General features: G+C 37.0%; 1 protein-coding gene across 1 annotated transcript in view; it reads left to right on the top strand.

The window, feature by feature from the left end:
- The window catches only part of PARVA (parvin alpha), a 293,074-nt gene that overhangs the window by 200,023 nt on the left and 72,184 nt on the right, over positions 1-20,867 (top strand). Inside the window, exon 5 of the mRNA XM_053720259.1 lies at positions 14,184-14,324. Within this exon, the coding sequence (XP_053576234.1) occupies positions 14,184-14,324 (141 nt within the window). The remainder of the gene's footprint in view (positions 1-14,183; positions 14,325-20,867) is intronic.

The following is a 20,867-nucleotide window of genomic DNA, read 5'->3' as shown; positions in this document are numbered from 1 at the left end:
ATATAGATACAAAAGTGTCAATATCCTGGAGCAAAGGATCATCCTTTTCCAACAGTGGAGAAACCCAAGCCAGGGCTTTACCCTTCATAAGAGAAATTAAAAAGGTGATCTTGGAGGAAGAGGAACCAAACATCTGAGGATTATTTCTGAAGTGAAGGCGGCACTGATTAAGAAATCCTCGACAGTCTTCAGGATTGCCGTCATATTTATCCGGTAGGGGAATTCTAGGAATAAATTGTTCTGCAGGTTGTGGCGGATTAAATGCAGGAACAACAGGTGTTGCCAAGACTTGAGAAGGAGGAGAAAGATTATGCAAAAGAGCAGTTATTTGATCCAATTTAGAATCCAGGGATTGCAGGTGTGCAGAGTGGGTTCCAAGAAGCTGTCCCTGTAGAGCTACAGCTCTGGATAACTCACCAGGGTCCATTATATGGCCTGTTTGTAATGTCAGGATAGGTAAAGTCCAGAGTTAGACCCAAATGCTAGAATGAGGTTAATAACACCCTAGCACAGTGAGTATATACCAGGACCTGACCCTGCGACAGCTGTAGTATAATATATACTCACAGTAATAGACTGGAAGATGACACAGCAGGGTCAGGAGAAGAAACTTCGTGTAGAAAGGGTTAATCAATAGAGTAATCAGGCAAGCAATGTCCAGCAACGTGTAATCAGGCAGGTAATGGTTAACCAATAGAATAGTCAGGCAAGCAATATCCAGTAACGTGTAATCAGGCAGATAGGGGTTAACCAATAGAGTAGTCAGGTAAGCAGTGTCCAGCAACGTGTTATCAGGCAGGTAGGGGTTAACCAATAGAGTAGTCAGGTAAGCAGTGTCCAGCAACGTGTTATCAGGCAGGTAGGGGTTAACCAATAGAGTAGTCAGGTAAGCAGTGTCCAGCAACGTGTTATCAAGCAGGTAGGGGTTAACCAATAGAGTAGTCAGGTAAGCAGTGTCCAGCAACGTGTTATCAGGCAGGTAGAGGTTAACCAATAGAGTAGTCAGGTAAGCAGTGTCCAGCAACGTGTTATCAGGCAGGTAGGGGTTAACCAATAGAGTAGTCAGGTAAGCAGTGTCCAGCAACGTGTTATCAGGCAGGTAGGGGTTAACCAATAGAGTAGTCAGGTAAGCAGTGTCCAGCAACGATATCCGGTAGGTAGGGGATAAGGGTTCAGAATAAACAGGCACAGATTCAGGAATAAATTTGTACTCACAAAAGCCCACGAGTAAAACAAACACGCACCGATGAGAGGAGACGCCGGAATAAGAAGGCCTCCTGACGTCATCGGAAGGGCCGACAGGAACAGGGTTGCTAGGCAACCAATGAAAGCGCTACCGCGCTGTAGAAAGAAGAGATCAGCAGCTGAGCGATCGCGACTCCAGCCTTGGAGTCCAAGCTGATGTGCAGCTATTAGACAAAATTCCATCTCTTATTCTCTCACTTTGCAGATATAGCAAAGGCTGGTGGGCCGTTTCTACAATAATTTTCTGTGGATATTTTATAGAGACCATACAGTAGATAAGAGGGCTTTTTCGAAAATCGGTAAATTTTATTTCTACTGGGGATAGAGTTTTGCTCGCATAAGCAATGACTTTGCTTAAATTATCATGCTTTTGGTATAAAACAGCACTTATGCTTATATCTGTGTAACCTGTCTCTAATTAGAAAGGTTTACCCCCTTCAGGGTACGCTAAGCAAGGTGCTTGAGTGAGTTTTCTCTTCAGCTCCTTGATGGCTGTCTCTTGAGTCTCACTCCAGTGCCATTTCACATCCTTCTTTAGAGGAAGTAGCAGTGGTTTAGCTAATTCTACATAATTATCAATACATTTGTGAGAATAATTCGTCATACCCAGGAATGATCTCAATTCCTTTAAGTTAGTTGGGTTCTTAGAATTTATTATAGCTTCCACCTTTTTCTTCTGAGAATTTAACCATTCAGAAGTAACTTCATGTCCAAAAAAGTTTACACGAGTGCAGCAACATTGAGCTTTTTATAGGGATAATTTGACACCTGTTCTTTTAAGTTGGCTGAGGAAATGTTTAAGCTCTGTGATGTGTCTGTGCTTTTGATTAAAACATCATCAACATAAGATAAGATCCCCCTTTCCAGTGCATCAGACATAGCCTTATGCATGAATACAGCAAGTTCATGTCCTGAATTTATGTATCCAAACGGGAGTCTTTGGAATGCATACTGGACCTTTTGGAACGAGAATGCAAGCTTATACTGGTCCTCTTCATGTACCTTTATGGTCCAATATACCTGTGCACAATCAATGGCAGTGAATATTTTAGATCCCTGCATCTGTGCTAGGCACTGGTCAATATATGGCACAGGCCAGCCAGACATGTACACTTGTTTGTTTATCTGTCTTAAGTCAGCACACAAATGCCATTGTCCATTGTGCTTAAGAACACCTAGAATAGGATTGTTATAAGAGCTGTGCACCTGTCGGATAATACCTCTTTCTTCCAAGTTCCTTATGATTTCTGCAAGAGAATCATATGAGGCTAAAGTAAGTCTGTATTGTTTAACAAAGACAGGTGGTGCATTGGAATCTGTTTGGTTCTAGCAATGTTCAAGTCTGTAGTCCCACAGTCATAAGAATCCCTAGCAAAAATATCCTTGTACTCCATCAGGAGTTCTCGTAGCTGTTGGTTAATCAAATCTATTTGTATGGCATATCTATGTAAGAGAGATTATGGGGAGTATTTAAAACTAAAAACAGGTGCTTTGCTGATTTATTACCTATAGATATAGATAATAAACACTTAGCTGTGATATTATAGCTTTCAGACCTGTCATCCAGGCCGTGGACACAGTGGTCTTGGGGAGAAAGATATTTAATCACTTTAGGTTCAGCGATCTGCGCTAATAATCCTTCACTTATATAGCTAGCTTCCTGTCTTAAGCTCAATTTGGCATACTTGGTTTTACCAAGGTCATGCACTTGCATAGGGATAAATAGATCATCCTTAACTTACGCAATTTCTGTGATGAATTGCGAATGATCCCCCCCTTTAGGGGATTTAAGGTCCCCCTTTTAGAGGTATATGGTTAATACATTGCCATCTAAGGAAATATTTGCTATCTTTCCAGGCGAAATTTTAAAAGTATTACCATCAGAGCTGCTTAAAGGAGTCTGATCATCTATTTGTAGGATAGTGATTTCAGATATAGAGTCATTCCTGAAATGAATCTCCACAGCATTTGGCTTCTCTTCCACCACGTGACAGTTATGTCGGGTGCGAGATATACCGGATCGCTCATAATTAATAGGCCTTTTTAACTTGTGACCAAATTACATTATTTATGCAATTAATTATGGTGCTTAATCGCTTCAGGAGATCACTATCAATAATTAAACGATCAGTTGGCAGATCCACTATAATGACAGGGTGTCTTATTACCCAGTTCCCCAGTTTCAGTTTTAACCATGCCGTACCGTAGACTTTGAGAGAGTCACCCCCAACTCCTGTTAGGGAACCATCAAATTCTTTAAGTTTAAGCTGGTGGTGTGTCAACTTATTTAGCTGTGTGTAGCACCTGTGGGATAAAATAGTTGCCTGAGATCCAGTATCAATTAATCCCATGATAGTGTTGGAGACTGAATCCTGGAGCTCAGCTACCACATAATATCTCCCTGCAGTTTCTACCATATCACACATAAAATTGGCATGATTACACATCTGTGGGCTTTGCCACTAGTTACCTGAATCTGCCATGTTACCTGATGCAGAAGAACTCTCATTCTTACCGGTTCCCTCCTCTATAATAGGGCTGACAGGGAAGTGTACTGCATCTGTGGAAATAATGTTAAGTGAATACTGCAAAGTAAGAGATTTGTTAGAGCTTTCAGGCTGAGGTTGCTCGTCATCACAGCTAAATCGTCCGTCTCTGGTCTGTAGGAAGATAATATGATTAATATCATTGATATTTATAATTTTATTTGGTATATCTCTCCCCTCTCTTTCAGGTAATTCTGCAGTATTTATAACTGTGACTGTGGCCCACTGCTGGCCACTGGCTGTGCCCCTAAAAAAAGGATTGTTAGGGTTCTGAGCCGTCAAAGCTTGACTCATATTAGTAAATAGTGTATATAATTGACTTATTTGCGTACTGAGTTGGCCCACTTGACAAGCCATTTTTACCCATGTGCCGTTTTTTTTTTATGTCACAGGGTACTGATTCCTGGATCCTTGGGATCCCTCAGAATCATAGCTATTATTCCTATTTTGACATGGTTGTCTTTGGGGTTAAACTTGTTCAGTGTTAATGTCTTGGGGAGCACTATTTACTTGAGGTGTCTGGCTACCATGAGAGTATTTTCGCCCCTTTTGGTATTTACTTTTATGGGGATACCAATAACCTTGTGGGTTTTCATCTCTTTGGGGATAATTATTTGTTTGGTTATGCCCCCATTTTGAGTATATTCTCTCAACACCTCGGCCATTGATGGGGGAGGGGCAGAGTTAAAACTTTGTGGGGAAGGCCTGTTTTCTCGGGCCACTTCCGGCATAAGATTTCTTGTTAGACTCCAAATTGAGGGGGCTACGTGACACCCTAGTTTCTGCCACAATTTTGGAACTGGGTTTTGGTTCCCTTTTAATCCCCTGTTCACCGGACTGCTGAATAGAGTATAACTTGTACTCTCTTTGGTAACTTGTACTCTCTTCATTGGACTATACTCTCTTTGATCAGCCAGTCCAATGAACATTGCTCATCAAAATCTCTAGCCAAATTAAGCTTGATATGCGCAGGCAATGCTTTGAAAAATAAATTCACAAATTCTGAGCTTTCAAATATGGGGTAGCCATACTGTACGCACTTTTCAGCACAGAAAGGAATTCTATAGGGATTTAATTCGTGCCACATTTCAAACCGTATGCAGCTATTTTCACTACGGTTTTAGTGCGATATTTCCCAAATTCCTTTTTGCACTGAATTTGCGTTTCATTCCAGGAATGAATATTCATATCCTTTAATGAAGCAAAGAGTTTGTGATGTTTACCCTCAAATACCCAGGGCAAAATTCAATTTTTGACTGCTCACTAGTAACATTCATTATGGATAAAGCATTTTCATAGTTCTCTAAGTGATCAATTATAGAAGTGGTTCCGTTTTTGGAATATGTAGGTACTGCATCCTTTAAGAAAGTAATTATTTTAGGGGTGTCATATACCTTATTAGACATATCTTGGGCTTTCCTAGGGACCTTATTTTTGGGACTGGAGTGCCCCCTATCTGCCCTATATTTGCTATGGGGAGACCCCCTACGTACATTAGTACTACAAGTGCTATTTTGGTAGCTAGCTCCGCCCTCTGTCTCACTACTAGAGCTTCCCTCCTACTCCTCTGAGGTATAGCAGTTCCCTGAATTTATAACATGAGGTGACTGTCTATAAGGGAAGTATATTTCTGACCCAATAGGGGTCCTTTGTTTAAATTCCTCTCTAAATTTCTGCAGTTCATTTCTGATGTATCTTTCAATGGATTTAGAATTATCTCATTATCCTCATTGCTAATAGAGGGCTTTTCATTATGACGATACAGCCTTTTTAAACCACTTAACTTTCTTTGGCTTTGTGCGAGTTGCTTATGCAAATCTTCTATCTGAGCTACTAAATTCTGGTTTATATTTTTGTAAGGTGGCCATGTTTTGGGCAAACTCATCAATTTTATTTTCGGCTATATTTAAATTCTCTTGGCATCTGCGTGAGGAGCAAATATTATCTTCTAGCCCCTGTATTTGCAATTCCTTTTCTATAAATAGGAGTCACATTTCATCAATAATGCATATTACAAGGGGCCAAGATTTTATTATTAACTCATCTCGCTTGTTAGAATTTTTGCATTTATTAATTTTAAATAATTCTTGGAACAATTCACTTTTTTCATTCCACTTTCCATCATCAATAGCAATATTTTTTGCCTTAATTGCAAGCATATATCCATATAATCATTTAAATCACACGCAATCTTACACCTCTTTTTAATGTGGCCTATAATGTCCATCTTAAGAACATCGCCCTGAGTGAGGGGTAATTTTGGGGAACATATTTCAACACTATGTATAGATTCAATTGATTCACTTCTAGTGACAGACATTATTATATTGGCTTAGTATTTGGTTAAATTAAAACGCTAATACAATTTTGACCAATAAGAAGAAAAGAAAAATATTTTCAAAAATATTAATATTAATTTTGAAAAATGAAAAATTAATTTTTGTAATCAATTTTTCAAAAAAATCATTTTAATATATATTTTTTTCATAATATCTATTTACTACAAATATATTATATAAATGTGATAAATTTAATAATCGTCTAGCGGTGCCTCCAGATAATATGTCAGTATATGGCCGTGTTATAATACAATTTATTTAATAATTATTCTTTAAAACAACCCCCAATTAAAATGTATATACGAAACAATTAAAATCAATATTTATTCCTAAATTCTTTACAATAAGTTAAAGTTATAAACACATTGAATTATATTTATAGAAACCACATTATGAATCAAATGATATACCCTTATGCTGTTATAATATTCTATACAAAAATCATAAAAATATACCTTTACAATTTACCTTACAATAATCGCATTAAAATATCACAATAAAATACCAGAATCTTCTGTTATTAACCAATAACTCTAGTTCAATGTTTAATATGGATTACCAACTCTTAATTTATAACTACCAGGGATTTAATCACAATAACCAGTTTATGTACAGTTCTGAAAGAGTTCACTATAATGACTGACTTATAAATCTGGAGTGTAAAACCCTGTCTATCAAATAAATTATTTAACCCTGAATGTGACTGGTTCTAATTTACACAGGGCTATGGATATATCTTAAATCACAAAATATGCTTTTTAATGTACTAGCAATTTAACTATAGCCTTAGTGAATGTCTTTGATTAAAATATTAATTTTACATTTTCTTATACTTTACCCAAATAACCAAATCAATGCTTTAGCTTCCAGAGTTTCTCCAATAAGTCCAATTTCACCTCATAAATTAAAAGAGCTATTTTTGCAAGATGGATAAAAATTAGGCCCAGATTTGCTTTAGAGAGACTGGCTTCCAAGGCAACAGTTTGTCAGTCAAAATTCAGCAGCAAAGATCTAGACATTTTTTTCTCCCTTGCATGGGGTTATATCACCTGATATACCCCACACATTTTTATTCTAAAAATTGGTGAAATTGGAAACGCCCCACAGAAGCTTGTCTTGTGAAAGGCCCCTTGAGCTGAACATCTCTTGTTTATTTGGGAGACGCCTCCCTGAATAGCCATTTATCTTTTGGCTGCGATACCATCTCTGATCTATAGGTGGCAGCAGACAGCCAGAAATTCAGTTTTACCATCAATGCTGCTACAGTTTAATATATATTCATATATTTCTAGTATCATATGTTCCATGTGTATTGGACCACGTCATACCACTCATCCTGAGCATTTCAAGACTAGATATGATATATTTCTCATAATACAAAGTAACTCTTATACATTTAAAATATATGGGTATTTAAAGGATTTTAATACTTTTAGCATGGATCTAATTCAGTGATGTGCAGTCACTAGAGGCAGGTGAGGCAGTGCTTCACCTCTCATATGGGCAAAAATATATATTTTTTTATTGGCTTTAAAAAAAAAATTGTAATTTTTTTTCCCCAGCATTTTTTTTTCTCACAGCTATATGTTGTGCAATGAAGAGGCACAAGCAGGTCTGCCCACCATTACACAACATGCTGCGCCATCTACTGGATGCAAGTGGTTAAGATCATTGCATGGCCCATTAACTGCTTATTTGAGGCAGTCCTATTTGGGCTGAACTAATCCAGCGAGAGGCATTAGTAAGTGGAACATAGGGTTGGGGCTGGATGTTAAATGATATAAAATAAAACAAAACAAAAACGGAAAAAAACTACTTTCATATATTTTGTTGCTGTCCTGTGAAGCTGCCAGCTTTGCTAAAGTGAAAAAGAGAGTTCTATTCTTCCCCTCTAAGTGCAGTGGAATGTGCCACTGTCACTTCCTGAATCCTTCCAGAGCAGGAGAGAGGCACAGAGAGCAGTGTTTCACCCACATCTTATTAAAGTAAGATTTTACTGATAGTGATTCTGTTAGTGAAAATGATAATTTAATGAATTTGTTTTAGTTTTTTTTTTACTCTTTTACAGCAGGGTCGTTTTTGTATTTTGTTTACTCAAACTTTACACCCACTAACTTAGCAGCTTGCCTCTGTACTTTACACTAAATTATAGACTAATTTTCTGAACTCTCTGTAGCTCTGCTGTTTTATTACTTTAAAATGCTGTGGTCCCTCTCCCCCCCCCCCTTGTGTGTGTGTGTCTCTCTCTCTCTATCCATCCATCTCTCTCCTTATGTGTTGTTCTCCCCCATGGTCTCTTTCTCTCTCTCTGTCTCTCTTCCTCCCCCTCTGACTCTCATCCCTTATGTAATGAAAGAATCTATAAGCATAATTTGCAGCATTAAAGTAAAAAGTATGTTTTAAACATATTTTAATGGGCATGGATTTCTAGATCTCATAATCAGAGCAAGCATTGTGTTATCTGGCAAGAGTTTCTGTTACAATCCTTTAAACTAAAATCAGTTTACTAAGTTGACCAGTTTTCCAAGACACCATTTAAAGGGACATGAAACCCATATGAAACCCATATGCAAATTTAAATAACTTTCCAATTTACATCTAATATCTAATTTTCTTCATTATTTTGATGTCCTTTGTTGAAAATCATATCAAAATATGCTCAGTAGCTGCTGATTGGTGGCTGCACATAGATACCTCATGTGATTGGCTCACCCCTGTGCATTGCTATTTCTTCAACAAAGGATGTCTAAAGAATGAAGGCGTATCCTGCCACTGCCTCACCAGCCTCTGACGTCACTGCACGTCACTGATCTAATTAATATCTCAGTTATCTTAATATCACATACATACCTTGAGATCAGCAATCAAATGTGGTTTTATATTTATTACTATCCCATATAAATATTTCATATCTGTATAAAAACATATGATGTTATTTATATTTTTCATTAACCAGACATTCACATTTAATATTATACAAGCAGACAATTTCATATCCATTTATTCGTACCTATTATTTAATAGTCTGAGGCACATATTTAATGTTTGAAAACTATATAAATGATTTGTCCAAACTTCGGATCCTTAAGACTTCTATGTTTTCCAAAATACATAGGTTAAGACATGTTGAAATCTGGATTTTTAGGTTTTCAGCTTCCCATATTACCCTTCTTAGGCATAGACAATCTCCCAGATTCATGTGTTCATATTTAATATGTTGCCTGAATATATATATTCATTTGAGTATCTTAAACTACATGCAAATTAGGCACAATTCCTTTATCTTAGATCTAGTTTCTCATGTGTTGTTTATCTGAGCCAACAGCCTTTTCAACTGAGAATGAATGAATTAGGTCTCAGCAGGGACAATTTAACACTTAGATGAGAACAGCTGTATCCTCTGAGTACGTTTGTATATTCCCCTATTCTTACAGACGGATTGTCTGTTCCTTACATGGGTTCCTGTGATCTAAGTAATTAATTTCTTTGGCTAAATTAATTATTCATCTTGGTCAGGAAACCCAATTATGGGCATATATCTGAGGACTCCATATGTTAACATTTACTTTGAAGTGGCCCACTGGCTTTATTTATACAATGGTCTAAATCCTTTGTCCCCCCCCCCCCAGTACCCACACCTAACAATGTAACTAGTAACACTATAATTATCTTTCAAATAGGTGGTTGTTGCACACCCAGCACTTAGACTTGGAACTACATAAAGCGGCTTTGGTCCGCTAGTTTGAGACACATCTTTATTCATAGCATAGTAATACATTGCTGATGTATACTATTATCTATGGAGGTTAGAGCCCCATCTCAGCTTAACAAGTGCAAGTGTTCACATCAGAGACTTTAAGACGTACAGTGAGATGAGAACAATTACAATAGAGATTTACGCTTCTACACTCCAAACATCTCAGCCCACAAATGCAAGTGTTCACTACAGATACTTTAAGATGTATAGTGAGATGAGAACTATTACAATAGAAATTTACACTTCTACATCCCAAACGTTGACACAGTTATAAGGAAATAAGTAAATCAGTTTATATGATACTGCAGAATATCATTCTAGTATGTAATAAAGGGCTAGTATATATGTTTTTGTAGACAACTGTTTTATTACAGCTAAGAAGAATTAGCCATGATGTTTAAAGATTTGAATTTATGTTAAAAATAAGGTAAGGATGTGAGCCTACATTCAAATAACTGAATAGGATATCTGCACTAGTATAGAAAGGTGATATTGCCCTTTTTAGGGAAGTTGGTTTTTGTGCACTGTTTGATATCTATTGAATGTCTACCTGTATTGCATCATCTTGTATGCATTATTGTGTCCTTCATGACAAATGATGTATGCTTTTAGTACCTTAATAAAAAGAAAAATGTAATTTAAAAAAAAAACACAAAAAAAAATAATCCTCATGATGTCAAAATGGGATTTCTTACAATGGTAGGTGTATTATATATACATGAATAAAATGATAAGGTATCCTATAATTTCATAGACACAGAAGTCGTTCCAGCTGGTGCTACAAAAGACTTTATTGTGCAAACAGGGATAAAAAGCGACGTTTCAGGCCCACACTTGGCCTTTTCTCAAGCTTAACCAAACATTAGTGAACAAACATTTAAATAGCCCTAATGGTGCCAAACATTGTGATTAGGAAGTGATAAAATGTTGCCCTCTAGTGGAGAACCATCATACAATATACAAATATACAAATATATATCAAAGTGCTTATTGATGGCCCAAATTCTGCCACCTAGTGAAACAGCATCATATTGTTAAACAATTATATCTCTCATATCATATGTGTAAAAATCTTAATAAACTAAACAATATTTCAAAATTACATATTATTAAAAAATGATAAAATGCATTGAGAATTTCATTGATGTTTTAATAATCACAATATTAAATTAAAAGTTATGTATATATATTAAGTGTACCCAAAATGGATCAATCATATTTGATATAGTTTTTTTACGATTAACTTCATCTTTATTTAGATTTTAAATCCATAGTTATATGTATACACTCATATAGTTGGTCATTATTGGCTATTCAACATAGCATATCTATTAAATTTATAGAGACATTAAATCTCATATTAATAACGTATTATATTCGAATGCACATTCATTTATATAGTATAATACAGTCCTATGCTTAACCCATTCTATTCAACTTTATTATATTTCACTTAGAATGAATTTTTGTTTTTTTATTTTTTTAAATGAATTAATTTAATTTAATTTAGTCACCAAAAAGCAGTCCAATTACATTCTCTATTTAAACCTCTTGGCCATAACGTGCCCAATTCATTGATCCAAAATGTTTCTCTCCTAGTTAGTATATTCTCCTTATCTCCCCCTCTTCTAGGTGTACTAACCCTTTCAATGATTTGAAAGCGCAATTGACTTATTCTATGGCCAGCCTTTATAAAGTGACCAGCTACTGGAGCCTCCTTTTTGCCACAACGAATGTTTGACTTGTGCTCCGAAATTGGGCCATCAATAAGCACTTTGATATATATTTGTATATTTGTATATTGTATGATGGTTCTCCACTAGAGGGCAACATTTTATCACTTCCTAATCACAATGTTTGGCGCCATTAGGGCTATTTAAATGTTTGTTCACTAATGTTTGGTTAAGCTTGAGAAAAGGCCAAGTGTGGGCCTGAAACGTCGCTTTTTATCCCTGTTTGCACAATAAAGTCTTTTGTAGCACCAGCTGGAACGACTTCTGTGTCTATGTATCTATACTGGGTTTGGTAAACCTGTTCCTGGCTGTGCAGTGAGTGCTGTGTTTCATGATACATTGTTGCAAGATTGATCCTATAATTTCAGCCAAGGCTTGCAATGTGGTTTTATGAAGTGACCTAAAAAAGAGATGGCTACCTTCCTTGCCCACTATGGAAGGGGCCTGGTATGAAACCTGACCTCAGGAAGAAAAATTTATTTATTTGTGGTTTCAGTAACATAATATGGTTATTATTATACATGGGAGGCTGCATATAACAGTGTAAGTGACCATATTTTCCTTGACAAGCTCTCTTGGGACAGATATCTAAGCTAGTACAGTATTAGGTTCTGTTATATTTTCTCCTTTTTGTTTTTATAAAATGTTGCTTTTGTGTGTATCCGTCTTTGTTAATTCATTTTTTTTTATAAATGCACCGTGACTCTCTTTTGTTCATAATAAACGTTCTGTGATTAAGTTTTTGCATTTGTCTAATATTTGAACCACGTTACAGAAGAGACTGGTAATAACAGTAATGTGTTTTTAGATTGATTTTTGCCAAATTGTCTTTTGGGATTTTTAATCTGTTATTCTGGATTTTTCATTAGGATTTCACATATAATAACCTTAAAGTGGTGGCAGCAGAGATAGTTTAGTGTGGGTGGCATTAAATGGAGTTTGGGCATTTTTCTGGGTCTAGGACAGACTAGAGAGTGTTAACCTTTGCACCCACTGAACTAAAATTAAACTTTCATGATTCAGATAGGGCATGCAATTTTAAACAACTTTCTAATTTACTTTTATCAGCAAATTTGCTTTGTTCTCTTAGTATTCTTTTTTGAAAGCTAAACCTAGGTAGGCTTATATGCTAATTTCTAAGCCCTTGAAGGCCGCCTTTTATCTCAATGCATTTTGACCGTTTTTCACAGCTATACAGTGCTAGTTCATGTGTTCTATATATATATATATATATATAAACTTTGTGCTCACTCCCGTGGAGTTATTTATGAGTCAGCACTGTTTGGCTAAAATGCAAGTATGTCAAAAGAACTGAGATAAGGGGGCAGTCTGTAGACGCTTAGATACAAGGTTCTCATTGAGGTAAAAAGTGTATTAATATAACAGTGTTGGTTATGCAAAACTGGGGAATTGGTAATAAAAGGATTATCTTTTTAAACCAGTGCTTGACAAATCTGTTTAAAAATCAGGAGCCAGTAATAATATTTAGTAGCCAGGCATACTTTAAGGAGCCAGACAGTTGGATTTGTATATAGATATATGGAGAATAACCCAAAAAGTTAGGAGCCAGGGGTAAAACTCTAGGAGTCAGTGGCTCCCAGGCTCCTGGGTTTGTCGAGCCCTGTTTTAAACAATAAAAAAATTCAAATAGACTGCCCCTTTAAGATGTTAAGGGTTGGTTAACCCTTTCTGTGACAAACTGGTGACTGTTGCAGGGCTGGTTAACCCCGTAGTTCATCCGCTCGTTATTACTACATAATACAAACAACTGATACTCTTACTTGTGTGAAGGTTTCCTTTACATAGTAAACTGTTCCTTCAGTATTAGTAGAATCATAGTTAGCTTCTTTAATTTAGACTGATGACTGATGTGTAGTGAACAGCTCCAAACCAGGGCTGAGCCTCGTTTGTGCTGACGTCACTAGGGGAATTCCCCTTACTCGCTTAAAGGGACATTAAACACTAAATAAATGCTAGATAGAAAGATGTGTTCAAAGAAAAGATTAGTCAGAGAATAACATGTAGATGTATTTTTTTTAAGTTTCATTAGCTGCTTAAATATTGACAAATAAGTGTAAAGTTTTAGTGTCTATAAAACAACGGGAGAACGTTAGGATTTGGATAGAACATACAATTTTAAACAGCTTTCCAATTTACTTATATTATCAAATATGCTTTATTCTCTTGTTATCCTTTGCTGAAGGAACAGCATTGCACTACTGGCAGCCAGCTGAACACATCTAGTTAGCCAATCACAAGAGACAAATGTGTGCAGGCACCAATCAGCAGCTAGCTCCCACTAGTGTAGGATATGTGTGTATTCTTTTTCCACAAGGGTTACCAAGAGAACAAAGCTCATTTAAAAATAGAAGGGAATTTAAAAGTGTCTTAAAATTACATGATATATCTGAATGCTGCATGTTTTCTATTTATGTTATACCCATAGTATATTTTATATATATATGTTTTCTATTTATGTTATACCCATAGTATATTTTATATATATGTTTTCTATTTATGCTATACTGCAGTGCATAACTTTTTGTATTTTATTTTAATTCAGAAAAACTTGAAGGTGAAAAATTGAATGTTGCAGAAGTCACCCAGTCTGAAATCGCCCAGAAGCAAAAGCTGCAGACTGTGTTGGAAAAAATCAATGAGACGCTTAAGCTTCCTCCGAGAAACATCAAGTGGAATGTTGACTGTAAGTCTACAACTCCAAAGCATATGATAAAATTAAATGCAAACTCATGTAGGATCAAAGAAAATGTGTGGTCTATGAGTGCATCTCTGCAATTGCTGCCATATGGAAACAAATAATGTGTGTGTTTTTCATCTGTTTGGTAGAGTTGAAATAAGTTTCATGCAACTGTCTTGAATTATAGTTTAAATGCTTTGACCGATTTAAAAGCTGAGATTTTATTCAACAAAGGTTAGTACATGTGTGTGTGTGTGTGTGTGTGTGTGTATATATATATATATATTTGTAATTGCATAGGTAGTATATATATTTGTAATTGAAAAAGTAGTATAATAATTGTAAAGATATATTTGTAATAGCAAGGGTAGTATATATATTTTTAATTGCAAAAGTAATATGTGTGTGTATATATATATATATATATATATATATATATATATATATATATACACAAATAAATATATAGGTAGAATATATATTTTTAATTGCAAAAGTAATATGTGTGTATATATATATATATATATATATACACACAAATAAATGATGATAATTATAATAATATATTTATTTATATATATATATATATATTTGCATACGGAGAGAGAAGCGCTCTACCAGGAACGAACAACAGCTCATCAGCTAGTTCTATGGCGATTTACCACCCAGGAGCAGCCTCTTTTAGACAAGTTTGCTTTTCACAGAGGAAAACTTTCCTGTAGTATATCAGTCTGATCCCGCCAAGCAAGGTCAGTCCAGCCCCGAAATACCAGGCAATTCTCCTATGAACAAGGAACATGACAACCCCAGACGATCATTTCAGCCTCCTATGGGCCTCGTCAATGAGGTGCAGCCACATTCCTCTAAGCACACTGGGCAAGGAGTCCACGTCTGGTTTCCCCCATCAACCATAGGAAGACCTCCCTAGGGTCATATTCATTTGTTTGTTCCTGGTAGAGCGCTTCTCTCTTCGCATGCAAATGAATATGACCCTAGGGAGGTCTCCCTGTTGGTGATGGGGGAAACCAGACGTGGACTCCTTGCCCAGTGTGCTTAGAGAAATGTGGCTGCACCTCACTGACGAGGCCCATATGAGGCCAAACGATCATCTGGGGTGGTCATGTTCCTTGTTCAGAAGAGAATTGCCTGGTATTTCGGTGCTGGACTGACCTTACTTGGCGGGATCAGACTGATATACTACAGGAAAGTTTTCCTCTGTGAAAAGCACTCTAGTCTAAAAGAGGCTGCTCCTGGGTGGTAAATCGCTATAGAACTAGCTGATGAGCTGTTGTTCGTTCCTGGTAGAGCGCTTCTCTCTTCGTATGCAAATATATATATATATATATATTTGTAATGGCAGTCTTTTTAAAGGGACAAGACAACAAATGCTAGATATAATGATACTTGTATATGAATCAGTGACTCCACCATGAGGATCCACTAACCATTAGTGGCACTGAATAAAAATATGTGCAACTCACAATCGGCAAATATAAAATATAAGAAACAGTTACTTAAATCTTCTTTAGGGATGACACAATCGGTAAAACACAGGCAGAACAGTCATTGCATTTTGCAGAATCTTTTTCCATAGGCGCTTGGTTGCTACACTGCTTCATGAACTCTGGATCAAGCCTCACAAACTAGAAATATCTGGGTGGCACATAGCGTATACTGTGGAATACTGTGCACCCAACTCTTCTTCTGATGGGTTCTTATGTGCTTGGAGCCACCTAACAGTGTCTTTGTGTGTGTTGAACCCTCTGAGTTTGATAATAAGAGTAAATTAGAAAGCTGTTTAAAGTAATATGCTTTATTAGAATCATGTCCCTTTAAAGAAATCTCCATATCTTGGCTTAGTTTACAAAGTTTCACTCATCAGTGATAAGCAGTTCCCCTTTAAAGGGACATTATACAGTAGATTTTTCTTTGCATAACTGTTTTGTAGATGATCCATTTATACAGTCCTTCTGGGAGTGTTTTTGTAACAATGTATAGTTTTGTTATTTTTTAATAACATTGTGCTGATTTTCAGACTCCTAACCAAGCCCCACAGTGCCAGATGTATACACGCGTTTACAGACTCCTGCAGGCTCCTGTTTATGTTATCTGTCTTTTCATATGCTGGGAAGGCTGGAGGGGGGTTTCTGCTGTTTCGGTTTCCCAGCCCCTTTCACTGGGTGTCCCAGCCTAACCTCATTAACAGTGCTAAACTGTAAGCTTCTAAATACGCTTTTAAAAGGTTTTATACTGGATTTTTGATCCGTATCTTTGCATATTCTTCTTTATACTAGTGTCTATTACATGCAGTTATATAAAAATTGTTGTATACTGTCCCTTTAATCACAATGAACAGGAATCAACACCTCCCCCAAAGAAAACCCCCAAAAAACAACACTCGGATACAATTCTTAAGTAAAAGAGGTGAACCAAAAAATATATGGGGGGAGATGGAGCATGGACGGTACTTATAAAACTGAGCCAAGATATGAAAATGTATGTAAGTAGTATTTAATTACAGTTTACCTTGGTTCACCCTAGTAACACTCATCAAGAGCTGCCAAAGCTGTAAATACAAAGCCAACAAAACTAGAAATCCATTTTATATTGCTACAGATATGTGTGAGCCACTCCGCAGAAGTACTTCATATCTACATCAGCTACCTCTTCAGGCAGTTTCTATGACTGATAGACTGAAATAACACAATACTTTCACTGGTATAAATAATTGTCTTGTGTACAATGAGGAGTCAGTACGTTTGTTTCTTTTGTTCTGTCGAGACCGATATGAGGAAAGTGGGCCAAGTACTCGTTATAAAGCTTCTACCCATTAAAAAGCTTCTTATCGGGGCAAAACCGGGAAGACAGATGTGCTGAGAGGCATGCAAATTGCATTACACCTTTTGCAAAGATGCAGGCCAAGGACAGAGGACTCTTTTGAGTAAAAGGTAGAGAGGATGAGAATATAAGAGGAAGCACCTGTTGCTCAGCTACTGGTCTAGCTGAGGTCATAGCCAAAAGCGTAAACTATCAGAGGGATGATTCCGGCAAAGCTTCAGGATTCAGTCAAAACTTTCTAATTTACTTCTATTATCAAAATGCCTTCATCCTCTTGGTATCTTTTGATGAAAAAAGCTCAGGAGCGTGCACGTGTCTGGAGCACTATATAGCAGCAGTTTTGCAAGAACGTTATCCATTTGTAAGAGCACTATATGGCAGCACTATTTCCTGCCGTGAAATACGCCAGCCACCTACCCAGATATCTATTTAACAAAGAATACCATGGGAACAAAATTTGATTATAGAAGTAAATTGGAAACTTTTTAAAAATGGTTTCCTCTGTCTGAATCACGAAGAACATTTTTGGGTTTCATATCCCTTTAAGGATGTGTGTCTGTGCTGAACATATATGGTGGATTGAAATTGAATAATGAATAAAGGACTTCTAGGTTTGCTTGACTAGAGTAATGCGACTAGAACCTTCAGAGCTTGGGAACAAAAATCCTTTGGAATTTCATAATGTAGCATGAAAGGATATGACTTCTGACCAAAGCATTGCCATGCAACTGTATCCATGCATAGAAATATATTCAAAACTCAATATGAGTCTGAGACTAAAGACACTTTTCGATAGTGTATCAACCACAAGATCAGCCTAACCTTCTTCAGTTGCCAATCTTTTAGATGCTGGCATTGCAGATCTGGCTGAAGCAGGGGCTTTGCATCAATTTCTTTAGACATATCCAATAGACTATCCAAGGAAATATCCAATGAATAGCTACAGCCAATCTCATTAGAAGAGAGAACCAGGAATATCTAGGAGAAGTGAGGAAGAGAATAAAGACGGGCAACCTGAGGAAGACATCAGCAGCCAAATTAAAGTGATGGTAAATTGTGGTAACGCTATGATTTACCATTGGAATAAAGGGGAATTTCATGTATGAAGTATAAAATACTTTATGCTGAAGGCTCCTTTATTTGTTTGCAGCGTTCACCGCACTGAGCTGCTAAGGCAGAACGCTATTTGGCTGAGGTGACGTTTCCACCACTTAGGGATTTCCCGCACTGCTATTGACTAAGAGGTGGTAACGTCACCTCTCAGCCAAATAGCGTTCTGCCGTGGGCTGCCCTAGCAGCTCAGTGCGGCGAACGCTGCAAACAAATAAAGGAGCTTTCAGTATGAAGTCTTTTATACTTTATGAATTAACGTCCCCTTTATTTGTTCCAATGATAAATCCTAGCATTTCGCAAATGCTAGAATTTACCATCACTTTAAGTCCAGGCTTACTTTTTTGAGAGGCCCTTTGCCAAGGAGGAAAACCCTTTGCATTGGTGGATCTGACTAAAGATAAATATCCCAGCTTGGAGAAATTAGCAAAACCCTACTTATGCATCTCAAGCACCTCAACACCATCTGAGCACCTCTTCTCTGCTATAGGAAACATAGCTTGCAAAAAGAGAGCCAGCCTCAGCGTGTGAACCTGTTGACATTTTTGCATTTCAATGCAGTTTCTGGAAGAGTTAATATAAACAGTGATAGTCTTCCTCTAGTTCTACCTGTTTTCAAACAGCTTGTGGTTTTGTTTTTCTTAATTATAAAACAGTTGTGTTAATGTAAAGTTTTAGCCTGAAGTTTATATTTGTAACCCTCAGTTTGAGGATAGTATTTTAAATATTGGGAAAAAAAAGGTATTGGTTTTTTTTTATTCAATAAATCGAAAAAAATTGTCTGATTAATAGATTAAGAAAATAATTGTTAGTTGCAGCACTTTATCCAAGATAGAATGATGCATTCAAAGAAAAGATTAGTCTGAGAATATTATGTAGATGGATATTTTAAATTATGTAGATATTGGCAAAATAAGTGTAAAGTTTTAGTGGCCGGTTTATCAAAGTGTCAATCAGCCCCAATGCATCTGTCGCCGGAAACAGGATTTAAGAAACAGCGGTCTTAAGACCGCTGCTCCTTAACTCCTACTCCTCCTCTGAGGCTGCAGTTTGCAATCCGCCGGATTGTGTATGATCGGGTTAATTGACACCCTCTGCTAGCGGCCGATTGACCGCTAATCTGCAGGGGGCAGCATTAAACAAGCAGTTGACAAGAACTGCTTGTGCAATGTTAAATGCCAACAGCGTATGCTGTCGGCATTCAGTGATATCTGGCGGACATGATCCGCTACAGCGGATCATATTCGCCAGACATTGATAAATCGCCCCCTTAGTCTCTATAAAGCAATGGGTACTGCCATGTTGTAACTTAGGTTTCTTTCTCTGCTGAGGCCAATTAGAGACATACTCGTTATAGCGAATCATGTCCGCTCAACTTGCTAAATGCAGACAGCATACGCTGTCCAAATTTATCATTGCACAAGCATTTCTGGTGAAATGCTTGTGCAATGCCACCCCCCTGCTTACTGCCGGCCAATCGTTGCTAGCAGGGACTGTCAATCATCCCGATCGGATAGGGATAATTTCAACCTGCCACCTAAAAGCTGGCAGACAGGTTAAGGAGCAGCGGTCTTTTGAGCGCTGCTTCTTAACTTCCGTTTAATGCTCGATGGGCCTCCGAAGCAGCATCCGCTGCTTAATAAATGGAGCCCAATGACTGTGTTGGAACATAAGTGTGTTCTGCACTTCCACTTCTAACACGAAATAAAAAAACACACGATTATCAGGAAATGGGGTAAAAATAAATAGTTTTATATATATATATACAATTTATCAATTTATATTGCCATCTCAAAGTGTTTAATGTTCCTTGAAGGCTTAAACAACTCATTGGAATCTGATTTAGGATACTGCAGCTCTCTCTTGTCTGAATTTCCCTGACTCCGCAAGACAGATGCAGACGGCGTTTAACAGCGTGATTCTCCCATGTTGTGCACTTTGGCTGCTAGTGTCAGCAGACAAGCGAATCCACGGTCTGCCAATCGTCTCTGCTATTCCAGATTGAACCACATTACTAACCATAACAATATCTACTTCACCGATTTTAGAATGTGACTTTAACCGAGAGCGTTATGTTGTGATGCCAAACATATAGAGAGTACATTAAATGGATCATCTCTTTGGTCATTTTCAGTTTTATTCTCAGTCCTTTTTCTTTCTGCTTTTGCCCCACTGCACAGTCTTCCTGAAGGCTCCCTACAACCAGTAACATTTCTTTGTATTATCTTCATACTCTATGACTAACATAATAAGATATAAGAATCCAGCCATCTCTTTAACTTACTTTGGATAAATAAAATGCATAAAATTTAGAAGCATCTCTGTCAATCCAATCTCCCTCCTAATCCTCTGCTTCTGTTACTGGGTGTTACTTTGTTTTTTTCCCCTGTAAATTGTTACCACTTCCTTTTAGTTTATTCTCTAATATATTTCCCAGCTGGTGCTAGTCAGAAAGTTAATTCCACTAACACTGTTACTTCCTGCAATGTGTTGTCAGTTTATGTAATGTATTGTTATCAGAAAGAATATATAGGTCAGTAACTGCATGGATTGTAAATGTGGTAGGTAGTACATTGTATGGATCTACCATTGGCACTAGGG

The sequence above is a fragment of the Bombina bombina genome, chromosome 7, assembly GCF_027579735.1.
Source record: "Bombina bombina isolate aBomBom1 chromosome 7, aBomBom1.pri, whole genome shotgun sequence".
NCBI lineage: Eukaryota > Metazoa > Chordata > Amphibia > Anura > Bombinatoridae > Bombina > Bombina bombina.
Note: the sequence above shows the minus strand (reverse complement) of the source record. Positions and strands in the feature narration are given on the sequence as shown.